This window comes from Vanrija pseudolonga, chromosome 2 (assembly GCF_020906515.1).
Source record: "Vanrija pseudolonga chromosome 2, complete sequence".
Taxonomy (NCBI): Eukaryota; Fungi; Basidiomycota; class Tremellomycetes; order Trichosporonales; family Trichosporonaceae; genus Vanrija; species Vanrija pseudolonga.
This window is the reverse complement of record NC_085850.1, coordinates 1,520,083-1,534,588: the sequence shown is the minus strand read 5'-3', so window position 1 is coordinate 1,534,588 and position 14,506 is coordinate 1,520,083. Positions and strand designations below refer to the sequence as shown.

At 61.6% G+C, this 14,506-nt stretch overlaps 5 protein-coding genes across 5 annotated transcripts; 2 read left to right on the top strand and 3 right to left on the bottom strand.

Annotated features, from left to right (window-relative positions):
- Nucleotides 1-2,385: 2,385 nt before the first annotated feature.
- On the top strand, nt 2,386-4,905 carry OXSR1 (Serine/threonine-protein kinase OSR1; the record flags this gene model as incomplete). The annotated part of the gene is made up of 6 exons (XM_062768868.1): nt 2,386-2,504; nt 2,560-2,728; nt 2,830-3,052; nt 3,107-3,340; nt 3,384-3,735; nt 3,773-4,905. The coding sequence occupies exons 1-6, from the start codon at nt 2,408-2,410 to the stop codon at nt 4,903-4,905; spliced, it is 2,208 nt and encodes a 735-aa protein (XP_062624852.1). The 5' UTR covers nt 2,386-2,407.
- Nucleotides 4,194-6,790, bottom strand: LOC62_02G002357 (uncharacterized protein). The gene is made up of 5 exons (XM_062768867.1): nt 6,681-6,790; nt 6,421-6,527; nt 6,249-6,373; nt 5,844-6,155; nt 4,194-5,806 (listed from the first exon to the last, which is right to left on the bottom strand). The coding sequence occupies exons 2-5, from the start codon at nt 6,463-6,465 to the stop codon at nt 5,164-5,166; spliced, it is 1,125 nt and encodes a 374-aa protein (XP_062624851.1). The 5' UTR covers nt 6,466-6,527; nt 6,681-6,790; the 3' UTR covers nt 4,194-5,163.
- An 855-nt stretch (nt 6,791-7,645) lies between these two features.
- Nucleotides 7,646-10,823, bottom strand: msh-2 (DNA mismatch repair protein msh-2). The gene is made up of 7 exons (XM_062768866.1): nt 10,796-10,823; nt 10,713-10,761; nt 9,910-10,668; nt 9,407-9,870; nt 8,625-9,372; nt 8,263-8,587; nt 7,646-8,227 (listed from the first exon to the last, which is right to left on the bottom strand). Exons 1-7 carry the CDS (start codon nt 10,796-10,798, stop codon nt 7,735-7,737), a joined length of 2,841 nt encoding a protein of 946 aa, XP_062624850.1. The 5' UTR covers nt 10,799-10,823; the 3' UTR covers nt 7,646-7,734.
- A 112-nt stretch (nt 10,824-10,935) lies between these two features.
- rhp23 (UV excision repair protein rhp23) lies at nt 10,936-12,710 on the bottom strand. Its single transcript, XM_062768865.1, has 10 exons — nt 12,642-12,710; nt 12,566-12,598; nt 12,423-12,495; nt 12,291-12,370; nt 12,041-12,251; nt 11,877-12,004; nt 11,768-11,830; nt 11,606-11,731; nt 11,209-11,559; nt 10,936-11,164 (listed from the first exon to the last, which is right to left on the bottom strand). Exons 1-10 carry the CDS (start codon nt 12,675-12,677, stop codon nt 11,039-11,041), a joined length of 1,227 nt encoding a protein of 408 aa, XP_062624849.1. The 5' UTR covers nt 12,678-12,710; the 3' UTR covers nt 10,936-11,038.
- An 825-nt stretch (nt 12,711-13,535) lies between these two features.
- RPL35 (60S ribosomal protein L35) lies at nt 13,536-14,503 on the top strand. The gene is made up of 4 exons (XM_062768864.1): nt 13,536-13,652; nt 13,710-13,760; nt 13,818-13,922; nt 14,107-14,503. Exons 2-4 carry the CDS (start codon nt 13,714-13,716, stop codon nt 14,336-14,338), a joined length of 384 nt encoding a protein of 127 aa, XP_062624848.1. The 5' UTR covers nt 13,536-13,652; nt 13,710-13,713; the 3' UTR covers nt 14,339-14,503.
- Nucleotides 14,504-14,506: the final 3 nt, after the last annotated feature.

Genomic DNA, 14,506 nt, shown 5'->3' with positions numbered 1-14,506 from the left:
TCTGGAGACCCGGGGTCACGCCAATATGGAACACCTTTACGTCGCCTGCCTAGCGTGTCATATCGGGGAATTGTTGGGCTTGGGGTGGATGGAGAATCCATCCTCTGCGCAAATTTGACGCTGATGCTGAGAGTGTTGGAGCGACATCGAGGTGGCGGGCGACGTTGGTTGGAAGGAACTACCAACATTTTGACGGATTTTGTGGGTCACGAGCCCATGGTGTATCGTTACATCGTCGCACCTTGACACAGTATAGATCTGGCATGCCACAGGAAGAGGAGAATGCCGCGCTATGTGTCGACTGTGCGGCTGTCCAGCCAACCGATTCGGGTGAGTTGGAGTCGTGGTGGAAGAACGCAGCAAACGAAACGCATCGAAAGAGGCTGGCCCCCAGATCCGCTGCGCCGTCGGAATGCCAACCGGCACGACGACAATTCACTACTACGCACCAGCAGCATCATCAGCTCTACCGTCCAGAAGATGCAGCAGAAACAAGCATTGGTTTAGCCCCCTCTGACTTCGCCTATTCAGTGGCGGTCATCACCGCTTCCCACCACCCAAACCGCCGGCCGCGTTGGAAGCCGGTGGCACTCGTCGCCGCAGGCGGAAAGCGGAACAGCCGCGGCGTTGTTGTTGTGACGTCCGCTCGACACCCGTCCGCTCCTCGCCGCGGCCCGTTCATCTGCCGACATAATAGTAGTAACACTGCAACGCTCGCGGCGCGGCCAGACCTCCTCTACGAGCATGCATGGGCAGTCCTGTGGCGACTGTTTGTGTTCACGCGAGTCCGCCGGGAATCACGTGACGCGAGACCATTGGTGGTCGTCGATTGTGGCAGCGTGGGATTTTTGGCTTTGGCGGGCGAATTTACTCATTCTCCATCGAGTGCGGATCGTGGGAGCGTACGGGATATGCTGGGTCCTCCTGTCTCTGTAAGACGGTATGCGTGCGCTCGCTCGTGTGCTCCCTACATGCCTCTTGGTTGCAGATACCTTGACCGACACATGCCTCACACTCGGGGATCTTAGACCCGTTTCACTGAGGAATGGTGGCGTCGGTGGCATGCGCGAGGAAGGATGGCATGCCGTGGCTCAATTGATCATGCTGATACCAACGATGGCACAGGAATTATCCCAGGGCCGAGTCGACTCGGCATGGCGAGTGGCACGCTAGCCTCGACTTGCGGGAGAGTGGGCACTGCCGCTGGGGCACGCTGCCGGCTGCGTCGGCGAACTCGGACCCCGGGGGCACGGGCGAGGTGTTCCCAGCGCCGTTGGAACTGAATCACGTTGTTGTCATAGGTCGTGCCGGCTGTGGTTGAGGTATGTCGGGAAGACGTGAGAGGGGTCAGAGGGGGCAGGCGCTCGGGGCGGCTTGCCTTGTTGGGTGAGCTGGCGCCACCAGCAATCGCACTGGCGGGCTCTGGCTTGTTAGTGCGGCTGACCCGGAGGTAGGACATGCGCGGAGGACTTACAGATGGAGCTACAGACGGAGCTGAGTGCAACTGGAGGTCCCCCGTGCGCCGCCGCGCCCTCGGACACGGCTGCCGCATTCCCCAAACAGCCGAGGCAAATGGCGGCGCCGCCGGGATCGATGCTCCGCTAGCTACACGTTAATGTGGTGATACACATTATTAGTGAACTGCTAGGGGCTGTAGAGGGTGCGGCGAGACGCGCTGGAGATGGTTACCGACGTCGAGTTAAATGTCTCGGAGTCTCTACGTGTCTGGTGGAGGAGCCGGGTGCCAATGAAGCGCGGGGCAGGCGGGGCCACGCTCTCTTGGACAGCACGAGTATGGCTGGCATCAGCTCATTTGGCACCAAGTGAGATCTCCCCGCGGGCAAGCAATAGTCAAGTGAAAAAGAAACACGACTCTAAAGGAAAGGTCGCCTGACACTGAACTTTGGCGGGTTAGCGACCCTCGGCGCCGATCAAGAGCCGCAGCCGAACGCTGCGCCTACGTGTGCGCCGCCTCTCGCCTGTACAACTAGATCTATACCAACCCTGCACCTCGCAATGCACATACAATACACCCCACATTTTTTGTAAACCGCGCTGCATACGCGTGTGGTGGGCTAATCCATGTGTGCCAGCCAAATTACATAGGGTAAGGATTGAGACTAGTGATGAAAATGGGTCCGATGCCACGGATGACGCCCGCCCCCCGCCCCGCACAGTGGCCCCCCCCCCCTCTCGTTGTTGTTGTCCCCGCCGCCCTCCACTCTCGACTTGCTGCAACCGGTGCCTGAATCGCCAACCAGTTTCATCATTCACGTGGCTTGACTTCCCAGCCAGCGAACCAACAAAGGGCAGACAGACGCCAAGCCACTGCATGCGTACATCCACCGCACAGCATCATCGCTCGCATCTGGCAACCAAGCAAGTATCTGTTTACTCTCCGTCAACCATGGCGGGGGATACACACCACCAGGGCATGCTGGACGACGCGTCCTGGCTGCCGTTCACGTCAGACGCGGCCGACTACGACCTCGGCGCGCCAGTCGGTAAGTGCTCGCTCACGCGCGCGTGCGCACGCGACAAGGCCCTAATCGCCGCCAGGCTTCGGGGCGTCGTCCACCGTCTATGCCGCCGTCTTCAACGTGCCCGGCGCCCTCGACGGCGAATGGCACCCCTGCGCGATCAAGGTCTCGTCGGCGAGCAGCGACCTCGGCCAGCTGTCAAGGGAAGCACGGCTACTGGGCCTTTGTCGCCACCAAAACGTGTTGCGGTACGTACCGGTACCGCTGCCTGCGTAGCTCGCATGGCTCGCTCGCTCGTACCATCAACCGCCCCCCGCCGCCCGCGCGCCCCCGCTCATACACAACGCAGAGTCCTGGCAACATTCACCCTACCGCCCGATCACACACGAGTCGCCATTGTCACACCCCTAATAGAAGGCGGATCACTCGCCGGAGTCTTGGAATGGCGGAAACGCAATGCCGCCGCCGGCAGCTCACGTCACAGCGCCGCACTCGACGAGGATGAGACCAAGGCCGTGATACGACAGGTGATCGACGGCCTAGGCTACCTCCACGCCAACGGCTTCCTCCACGTTCGTGTGCACAGTGTTTGGACATGCGTGCCTAGTGACTGACGAGCGTCACAGCGTGACTTGAAGGCCGGCAACCTGCTCCTCCAGCCCGATGGCACGGTCCTCCTGGCCGACTTTGGTGTCGGTGGAGACATGAATACGCCGCGCACGCCAGCCGAGGAGCGCCCGCCGCCTGTCGACTCAGTGCGCTTTGATCGCCCGGGCCTGCATATTCTTCCGAAGCCGTCCACAGCTGCCCGCCCGGTACTCGTCAAGGAAATCGGCAAGCGCCAGAGCTTTGTCGGCACAGTGAGTCGTCGTGCCATGGTGACGCGCTCAACAGCCCCACCAGCCGTCGTGGATGGCGCCAGAAGTCATCCTCGGGCAGCTGTACGATGCCAAGGCGGACATGTGGAGCCTCGGCATCACCATCATCGAGCTCGCGCAGGGGTCGCCGCCGCGCAACGGCAAGGTGTCCGACGTGCTCACTGCGACAGCGACGACGGCGCCCCCAAAGCTGGACAAGGCGTTTAGCAAGCAAATGCGCGAGTTTGTCGACCTGTGCCTGCAGAAGGACCCCGCACTGCGCCCCACGGCTGCCAAGCTCGCCGAGCACCCCTGGCTCCGGGGCGCCAAGAAGCCGTCATTCCTCGCCGAATCGCTTCTAGGCGAATTGCCCGGACTGAGAGATCGCCAAGAGCTTCGTAAGTTGTATACGGAACCCAAGCTGAGCTAGCCCAGGACGCGTACCCACATCGTCATCGATAGTGTCGGGCGCCCCCAGCTGGGACTTTGGATACTCTGTCCCACCGTCCCCCGTCGCGAGATTCGGCCCGCCCCTCGTCTCGTCTCCAACCGCAACCTCACCCGAGGGCTTCCCTGGGATATCTGGATACCGGCCCCAGAGCCGAGCGTCATCCCGCGGCGGAGACTGGATCTCGTCGTCCCCGAGAATCAGTCTGCACCAGTGGGCTGAGCGCACAGCCGCCGAGGCCTCGCTGCCCCCGACTCCAGTGGAGACGGGGTACTCGAGCGCGTGGCCGAGCCCGAGACGCACGGGCTCCGACTCGGGCCGGCCTCGGTCCGGGGCTTCCGCCGCCCCGCCGACTGCCGGCGCGGCGGCGGCGCGCATCATCCGCCGTGGCAAGTCGGTGTCCTTCAGCGACGGGCTGAACAATGCGCCGGATTTCGAGAGCCCGCTGCGCCGGTCGGCCGCGATGCCGCCCGAGGACGACGCCGTGGTCCTCGAGCAGCCCGAGACGCCGACCCTCGCCTCGAGCCCCGTGAATGCGATGCGCCAGCTCGCGCTCGCCGACTCGCCCCAGCCGTCGCGACCGCTCGCGATCAATATCCCCCAGTCGGGCTCGCGCGACCGCACGCCAGTGGGCTCGGTGGATCACGGGTATGAAGGCACTGCAGCGCGGCTACTCGAGCGGCATGACGCGCGCCCACTTGCGATCAGCATCCCCCAACCGCATTCGCGCGATCGCACGCCGGTCGGGTCGGTCGACCACAGCCATGAGGGCACCGCTGCGCGTCTGCTGGACCGCCACGACGCGCGGGGGCTGGCAATTACAATTCCTCAATCCGACTCGCGCGACCGCACACCGTCCGGCTCTGTTGACCACAGCCACGACATCTTCCCTCGCCCCCTCGCCATCAACATCCCTCCTATACCGTCCCGCGACCGTACACCGGCCGGCTCGGTCGACTACAATCATGACGTGCCAATGATCCGCGTCCCATCAAAGGAGAAGCATGGCTGGCTTCACCGCTCCAAGTCGGAGAAGAAGAAGGACCAGCCCAAAGAACCCAAGGAAGGCTTCACTGCCATCGTTGGCAGTGTCTTCTCACACCGCCGCAAGCGCTCGTAGCGTTGCGCTCAAACACTTCACCGCCACTTTACCATTCACCAACTGCACGACTTTTCAGTCCACCATTGTACACCGCTGCTGCGCAGCACACGTCTACGGCCACACCAGTGGCTCATGTTCCTGTATCGTTATGCCATTATCATCACATGAAGCTGTGTGTGCGTGCACAGCACGATGAGAGAGTGTCCAAAGGAATGTCGGTCTACGCCGGGGGGTCGGGGCGGGGTTCTATGGGTTATGCGAGGTACAAACGATCGCTTACACCATGATGACGCTCGCGCCGGCAATAATGGCAATGGTCGAGAAGACGGCAATGGCCACAGGGCCATAGCTTGCACCATGCTGGACCGCGTACGAGTTGGCCTTGGCAGCGCTGGCGGTCGCCTTCTCAGAGGAAACGATGGTTGAGCCTGCAGCGTTCGTGGTGGTGACGATCACGTCACCAGTAGGGGATGCCGACGAACTGCTGGAACTGCTGGGGAGGTTGCTAAAGCTAATGCCCGGCGTCCATGTAAAGAAGGCGTTGGACGAGAGCGCGGCAGTGGGGATACCGTTGCTGACCGTGGAGTAGGTGATGCAGTTGGAGGATGCAGGGGTCGAGTAGGGGTTGGGTGGGGTCACCGTCTGTCCGACGGTGAAGAGGCCAATGGTGCCACCCTGCGTGTACGTGCCCGTGTAACGCTGGGCAAAGGTCGACGTCTGGCCATCGCCGAGGGGGTAGATGCCGGGAGGGTATGCAGAGTCGGCATCGCACTCGGTGAACGAGTTGTTGGTGTAGTCGCCTGGCATGACCCAGTTGCATCCCATCTCGTCGAGGGTGTGCTGGCACTCGAGGGCGGCCGTGTAGGTCGAGTTCTCAGCGATGCAGATACGCAGGCAGAACTGCTGGTACGAGATGTAGCTGGTGGGTTAGCGGGGTGTGACACAATGTGACCCACTTCATCCACTCCTCGTACGACACGTCGTGGCCCGTTGCGTTGCAGGTGACGTTGCCGCCCACGGGGTTGCCGTCGCCCGTCTGGCCGTGGGGGTCGAGCTCTCCACCCTCGTCGCCTGGGGCAATGTTCATACGCGTCAGGTCAGCCCAGCCCTGGACCTGGTAGTAGAGGGGCGTCTTGACAAAGTGGACGGCCTGGAATGTGCCGTCTGGGATGACACGGGCGTTGTTACGCGGCTGGATACACCACGCGACCTGCTCCGTCTCCGTGTTGCCGATCGTGGAGCCGGGGTTGGGCGGGGCGAAGATGCAGCTGGGGCCGTGCCTTAGTGGGTGACCACACAGGGGGTGGGTGGTGACACTCCTCTTCCTCGTAGACTGCCACCACCCCCTTGCCGCCACTCACAAGTCGTTGATGCTGTTGAGCGAGATGAGACGCGAGTACGACGACTGGTTGACGGGCGTGCCGAGGACCGCGGCCGTGGGGTTGGTCACACCCATAGTGCCTGTCGCCGTGACCTGGGCGTGGGCCTGGTGGGTGAGCAGGTATCGACGGACAGCATCATAACTGTACTCACCATGCCAGCGGCGACAGCGGCCGCCGCGAAGAAGGTGGGGAGCATTGCGGTGGTTGTGATGGTGATGGTGGGAGAGAGAGAGAGAAGGAAGGAAGACGGCAAAGGCGCTGCAGAATCAGTTAGCAAGCCGAACTGGGGGTGAGAGAAAGAGGCGCGGGCGGACGGGCGGGCAAAGGGGGTGCCAAAGGGTGGGGGAAGGGCATGACGACGAGCTCGCAGCAGCTGCGTCGTAGTCTGGCTCGCAGCAGGCTTGCACTCACAGCTTTGGGGGGTATGACGCCAACAGCCAAGTAGACAAGGGGCTCTACTAAAAGTGAAGTGAGTAGTAGTAAGTCGAATGTCAAGTGAGAAAAGGAAGGCAACAACCGGTGTTGATGTTTGCAGTGTTGGTCGACGAGCCGGTCGAGCGGACGACGACGAGGGCGCATCGTTCGTGTCGTAGTGTGTGCCTCTCGGCTCCGCCGACGACGCGCCCAAAGCTGTCCTCTAAGCCATAGGTCCGGTCGACGCCCTCGTACCTGCTCGCCGCTGCCTCCGCCGTTGTCGTCGTTTGCCGCCAGACGCCAGAAGCCGCTGCAGCAGCAGCCCGATGCGACAGAATGCAACAACCGCGGATTGCGGACACAACCTGTAACACCACCCCACACCGCCCTGCCGCGCGTGCTATTTTCGTCGCGCAGTGCCCGCGATATCAGGGCCAAGACACAGCCGCCGCCGGCACGCGACGGGTGGCAGCAACCACGCAACCACCCCAGACGCCGCTGCCTGACGACGACGGTGAGCGGGTGTCAACAGCCGCTGTCGCTGCTGCTGCTGAGACAAAGACTATACACATCCGCGCACCGCCATCGTCCGCGGTTCGTGCGACAGACAGCCGTCAATTCGTCAATACTCAACAACAGCCCACAAATGCCCACAGCCCATTGCCGGCCAGATCTTCCCTCTGCTGCACCAGATCTGGCGTCAGCGACGCGCCACCTGCGCTCAGTGCACGGCCCTGTTCGGCGACACAGACCCATGCCGGGCAGTCATGACCTTGCCCGCGGCTCTCGATGCTGCTGCGCAGCCACAGATCCCGCATTCACTAATTCAGCCCTCTGACCGTCGTCCCACTCAGCGTACTCTGTAGCTTCACAGCATGGAGCCCGAGGCTGTTCGGCTTCCCGACAAGTGTATCGTCTGGCGTGACTTATGCCCCGCACCGTCGCACTGACTTGCATCTAACCTACACTAACCCACATTGCTTAGATTACACCTGCGCCCGGTCCATCGCCGCAACGCCCTGGCGGCATGATGGCCCGTGCGTTTGCACTACTACAACCCCTCGATAGCCTTCTGCACCCACGCATTGCCGTCAAAGCGATCCTTGAACTCGTTGGCCGTGCGGCGAAGCTCCTCCAACTGCTGCTCCTCGGACGCCCCCTCGGTGCGGCTGCGCCACGTTTCGAGGAAGGAACGCATGAGCTCGGTTCCTGCTTCCACCTCTGTTTTCGGCAGTTTCGGCTCTGGTGCAGGACCATCACCAAAGTCCTCGAGTTCCTCCGCCTTGCGCTTCGCGAGCTTGACCACGCTTTCGGGGAAGCGGGCCAGCTCAGCGACGTGAATACCGAAACTCTGGTCGCTGTGGCCATCGACAACCTGGTACAGGAGGGTGATCTCACGGTCTTGCTTCGAGCCCTCGGGCGCCTGGCGAACCTCGGCGCGAACTTGAAGGTTCTTGACCCATTCCAGCTGGTCGGCAAGCGTTGTGAGCTCGTGGAAGTGAGTTGCAAACAGGCAGAAGCAGCGAATGTTGTTGGCAATGTGTCTAATGTCAGCGCGGGCGGTCGCACCCATACTCACTCGCTGATAGCCCAAGCAAGACCGAAGCCATCGTAGGTCGATGTACCGCGACCCAGCTCGTCGATGATGATCAATGAGTCGCGAGTAGCTGAGCGCAGGATGGTCGCCGTCTCGAGCATCTCCGCCATGAACGTCGAGACTCCCTTGAGCTGACTGTCACCTGCGCCGACACGCGCCAGGATGCAGTCAAAGATGGGCAGCTCGGCCGAGTCGGCAGGCACAAAGCAGCCGACTTGGGCCATGAGCGCAATGGTACCCAGCTGGCGAATGTAGGTAGATTTACCGCCCATGTTTGGTCCGGTGATGACATGGAACTCGCTTTCACCTGCGAAGGTCAGCGCCACACTTGCTTTCATGCTCACCCTTGCGCATCTCATGGTCGTTGGCGATGAACTGGATGTCATCCTGGACCTCCAAGCAGGGGTGGCGAGCGCCTGTGATCACAACGTCGCCTGAGCCCTTCTCCTTGATAGTGGGCTTGATGTACGGAATCGGCGCGCTCACGGCAATCTGAGCAAAGCTGAGGATGACGTCGAGCGCCGCGATGAGGTCGTCGAGCTGCTCAAACACGGGAATGTATGATGCGGCAATCTGGACCACCTCTTTGACGAGGTGGCGCTGCTTCTGCTCATACCCCTCCTGCAAGTCTGAGAACTGCTCGCTAAGTTCGCGCAGAGTCTCTGTCGTGAAGATCGTACCCGATTTCTGCGTCGACAGCTCGATGTACTGCTTCTTGTTGCGGATAAGCCCGGCCTCAGCCTTGGTGATGCGGAACGAGTACTTGTACACCTGGTGGTTCTCAAGATGGAGTTTCTTGTCGAGATCGAGGCCGAGGGCCCTGCCGACGCGCTTGTGCTCAGCATCCAGCTGGTCACGAACGCCGATAAGGTCGTCACGGTAGCGCTGGAGCTCATTGTCCAACGTGGGCAGCAGGACAAAGTTGTGGTTCTGCAGCTCGTCCAGGTCGATCGTATTCTCAACCATCTCGGCATACTTGTCCAGCATGTCCGAGTGGCCTCTAAGCGCGTCGGTAAACCTCGTGTCGAGGACCTGGCCGTGCTCAGGGTTGGCGTCCTTGACCTCGTCGAGGTAGCCGATAATACGCGGAAGCTACAGTCAGCAGTGCCATTCGCCCACAACTCACCACTTGGACAGCCTGGTACACGCGCACCACGTCCTCGAGGCCAGCCTGGCCGCGGTGGAAGCGCTTCGAGATACGGTGAAAGTCGGGAATCTTCTTCAAGCAGTCGTCCTGGATCGTCGCACGCGTCACCGTGTCGTCGACAAACATGCCGACAATGTTCTGCCGCTCAAGAATCGAGTGGAGGTTCACAAGCGGCTGCTTGAGCCAACGCGCCAGCAGCCGCTGGCCCTGCGACGTCCGGCAGTAGTTCAGCAGGCCGTACAGGCTCATGTTCTTGTTCCCCCCGAGTTCAGGGTTGGGCATGAGGTTGAGTGCCTTGAGTGCGCTCGCGTCCAGTTTCATGTACTGTGACAGGTCGTGGTTGTGGAGCTTGAAAGTACCGTGGACAAGCGAGTCGGACAGGAGGCCGAGGTACGCGATGAGCGCCGAGAGGGCCGACATGGCCTGCTTGAGGTCGTGCTCGGCTGCAAAAGTCAGCCATCATCACGCCACTCCCGACTCACGCAGAACACTTGGGTGTGTGTCATTCAGCAACCGTCCCAGATCCTGGACGACACTTGACGGCTGGAACTCCGACGCCTTGCGCTCCGTAACAATCACACCGCATCGCTCGACCAGTGTGCGCACTTTGGCCAGCTCGTGGTCGACGTGCTTGGCGTCCTCTTGCATGATACACTCCTTGATACCGAGCTGGATGATGAGCGACTCGGTGTTGCCGTAGTGCTCGTCCTCGGGGAACTCGGCCACGCCAATGGTCTTGTCCTGGACGTCGACGAACGCCGCGCCGACAGTGCGCACGCCGTCCTTGATGTAAACTCGGAGGGCCATGCTCACGGCGTTGGCGAGCAAGTCCTCGTGGGCGAAGAGGAGGTCCTCCACCTGGGACAGGTTGCCAGGGGAGGCCTGCTTGGCGAGGTGCCACTGCGTGTGGTTCTTTCGCCCGCCGGCGCCGTCAACAGGCTCGTAGATCTCGACGCGCATCTGCTTCGTCGTCAAGCAGTCGCGGAGGAACGCCTTGGCAAGCGTCATGGATACCGTGGCGGAGGGAAGACCCTTGGCCGAGGACGATGACCCAGGGCGCGCGGAAGGCGAGCCGAGGTACTTGAGCACATTGGTGGTCTTGTACACCTGTTCGGCGATGAGGAGCGCGTCTGGGCCATGCGCGGAGAAGTAATCTCCCCTATCGAACAGACGGACCAGGCCGTCCGTACGCGCGGGCATGCGCTCGACGAACCGCACGAAACGGTCCTCCTGGTCCTTGTCTGCAAGCGTGTCAACATTACCGCGTCGCGACGCGTGAACGTACCCATCTCAAACTGCGGCTTGGCCGCCGACGACTCCTTATCGTACATTGGCTGTGGTCAGCGGTGAAATCGTCAGACGCCATACCATTTTGGAGTGGTCTCTGGAGTGTGTAGTTATTGGAGGGAAGAGAGGGAAGATCAAAGTCAACATCAACTAGGTGACTGGATTCATGACGCGTGCCGCCGACGCGTTGCGGAACCAAATCGCGCTGCACCCACTGCTCGTTGCTCATAATACTACGTTACATTACGCCACCACACCATCGCTCGGTGGCTCTGATAGGCCTCATATGCACGCTCCCCACCGCCTCTGACAGTGCTACGACATCTATGGACCCATCTGCTCGTCCTCCTCGGCGCTCTCGAACAAGAAGTTGGCGGCCAGCTCCTCGTTCCTGTCGCAGAGGAGGTACGCCTGGAGCACGACTTGGCGGTCGAAGCCGAGCTGCTCGAGCTGTGGTTGTCAGCTTGGGTTGTTCTCAAGAAATCGGCACTCACCCTCTCAACAGCCGCGGCCTCGTCGTGCGTCAAGTCGACCTGCATGACCTGCGGGCCTCCATAGTCCTCGCCTCCCTCAAGGTCGTCGTCCGAGAGACCAAGGAGGTCGTAGAGCGCCTGGGGGTTCTGGTTGATAACCTGGGCCAGAGCGGGATTTGATGCCGCAATCTGCTGGAGAAGAGGCTGGATGAGGGCAGGGTTCTCCTGCACCGCCTGACGAATGCGCTGGATCTGCGGCGAGTTGGCAATGGCGTTCAACGACTCAGCGTCAGGTCCGCCGGCACCTCCAGGGACACCAGCAGCAGCACCGGCGGGGATGCCACGGTCACGGTTCATAGCAGCCTCAGCGGCCTTGTCTGGTTAGCACTATTGACAAAACGATGACAGTGAAACTCACAGCGAAGAGGTTGTCAGCGCCGGCGCCGGACGAGGTGGTGGCAGCGGCAGCAGCGGCGGGAGCAGCGGCGGCGGCGGCAGCCGGGACAGCGGGAGCAGCAGGAGCGGCGGCTGGTGCAGCAGCGGCCTGCAGGTTAGCGTACGCTCCAGTATGCAGACCTACGGGAGCGCGGGGCGCGGCAGCAGCCGGCGCGGGGGCGGCAGGCTCGGTCTCGGGGATGTTGCCCTGGTTGTGTCAGAGTTGGGTCGGCAGCCCGAGGAAGTTGACTCACGCTCATGAGGTACTCGACGGCACGGTCCGGGTTGTTGAAGCTGGCACGGAGGGCACGAACGACCTGGTCGCGCTCAAAGCCCATCTCAACGATGCCGTCGATGGCGCCCTGGAGAGCAGAGCCAGTGACTGCGGGTCAGCTGATGGCAAGTGGGGTCGGCTTACGGAACGACGAGCCGTAGGCGGCGGCACCCTCGGCGGGGGTAGCCTCAGCAGCAGCCTCAGTGGCGGCGGGGGCAGCAGCAGCAGGGGCGGCGGGCTCAGCGGCGGGGGCAGGGGCCGCAGGGGCGGCCTCGGCAGCGGGGGCGGGGGTAGCTGCGGCGGGGGCCGTCGCCGAAGACGACGAGGCAGCGGCAGCAGCGGGGGCGGGCTTGGGCTGGCGGGCTCAGCATGTCATCCATAGCGACCAACGCACCTTTGAAACCATCACAACGAGGAAGTCCTTCTCCTTGATCTTGAGCTCGCCAACGGTCGCGTCATCCTTGAGAATCTTGCCTGATAAGGGGTCAGTCGGCGCTCGCTGACGGGTCACGCGGCTCCAACGCACCAGAGTAGATGAGCTTCTGGTTCTCGGCTGGGAAGGTCTGCGACTCCTGGATCTTGTGCTTGAGGTCGGCGACCTGGGGCGAGTTCAGCTGTGCACAGCACGCGCGTCGCGGCGGCGGCGGGCTGGTCCGCGCGTAAACATACCGTCTCGCTGGCCTCGGCGTCGACCGTGAACAGCTGTATGGGTGAGTGGTGCACTCGAGCGGGGCGGCATGCGTACCTTGTTCTGCACCGTCTTGAAGGTGATCTTGGTCATTGTGGGCGAGTGTGACGAAGGAAGTGGGGGAAGAGAGTGAGGTTGGAAGGAGTGGAACCTGCTGTACACTAAGCGTTGAGGCGGGGGTGCTGGTGCGCGGCGGCGGTGAGCGGTGACGACAAGTGGGGTGGGTGGCAGGGCGCGTTGTTGCTAGAAGGAATCGAAGGTAGGCGCGGGGAAGGTGCGTGCCTGAAGTCGATCTGGTAGGCGCGCAAAGTGGCAACGGGTGCAGTTTGCAGAGTGAAACGCCAGGGTGGAGGTCGTGGAGTTGGGACTTGTGCACACGGAGCCGAGACGGCCCACTAGGCCAGTAGACACAGCCCCACTGGCATCGAAGAGCATCCAGCAAGATGGCCTGGTTGAGGCGGATCCAAACCATGGCTGACACTTTGTAACCAAAAGCTGAACCTCGCTGAGGGCTTTGCTGCGATTAGTGAGCTCGTCTTGGACCACAGGCTTCGGCCGCTGGAAGGATGCCCCTCTACAGATGTATCGACATGGGTGCAACAGAGTCTGCCAGTGTACGCAGCCTTCCACAGATCCACTGTTCGTGTGTCATTGATCTTGCGAGTTCAGCAGACTTGTCCCTGCCTGCCTCGAACACGTCCACAAAGAGTCATTTGTGCCTCTTGGAACCGTCATGCAAGGCTCCATTGGAACCGCAGGTCCACCGGATGTCTCCGACCACGAAACAATAGGCGATTATTCTTAGGGCCGACGGCCGTCGAACTAGTGCCACACTTGAAAACGCCGACATTGATAACTGAAAAGTGAATGACACGTATTTCGACCTCGAACTTGAGTGTCCAAGTGCAAGCTGGCTGCCCTGCGTACCAGCAGCCTGCAGGACAGCCAGCGAGCGCACCCACCGCCCACACCCCTCGGCTCCGCCAGCGGCTGGCACTCTCGCAGAGTTTGTTGCAAGGTCCCTTCGAGGCTCTGGTCTCCCCTCTATACCTCAAGGTCGCCACTCCGGTTCGTGTTGCCCCCATCTAAAAGTCGACTCTCAACGTAGCTGACACCGCGGAATAGCAAGATGTCGTCGTCGTCCTCCAAGATCAGGGCCTTTGAGCTCCAGTCCAAGTGCGTTGGCGCGCGCGAGCAGCAACACGGCAAGGGAACAGCAACTGACAGTCGCAGGAACAAGCAGGACCTCCTTGCTCAGCTCACCGAGCTCCGCACTGAGCTCTCGACTCTCCGCGTCCAGAAGGTCGTTGGTGGCTCGTCTTCGAAGCTCACCAAGATGTGCGTTGGCTCGGTTCGGTTTCGTTGGATTGAGGGCGGACAGGTGGCGGGCTGCAAGGAGGTGCCAGGTGTGCGCGCATGTGCGGTCGAGTGCCTGCACATGACAGAGGCGAGCGCACACCGAGAACAGACACAGATGGAGACGACGGCGACGCCAGCCTCAACATGAGCTAACATGTCACAGCAACACTGTCCGCAAGTCGATCGCCCGCGTCCTCACTGTCATCAACCAGAAGCAGCGCCAGAACCTCCGCGAGTTCTACAAGAAGTCGAAGTACCTCCCCCTCGACCTCCGCAACAAGAAGACTCGCGCCATCCGCCGCCGCCTCACCGCCAACGAGAAGGCTGCCACCACCGAGCGCGCCCACAAGAAGGCCGTCCACTTCCCCCAGAGGAAGTACGCTCTCAAGGCATAAAATGTTCGATGACATCGTGTCGCCGGGCTCATCGGGCATCCATGCATGAGTGTAACACCATCGACCCCGCAATCGGTATCGCGCAATGCAGACGATTGTGGATTGGAGGCCATTGGGAAGGGTGCTGGAGATTTTTCGGGCGGGAGCAGGGACAAGGACTGCGAGAGG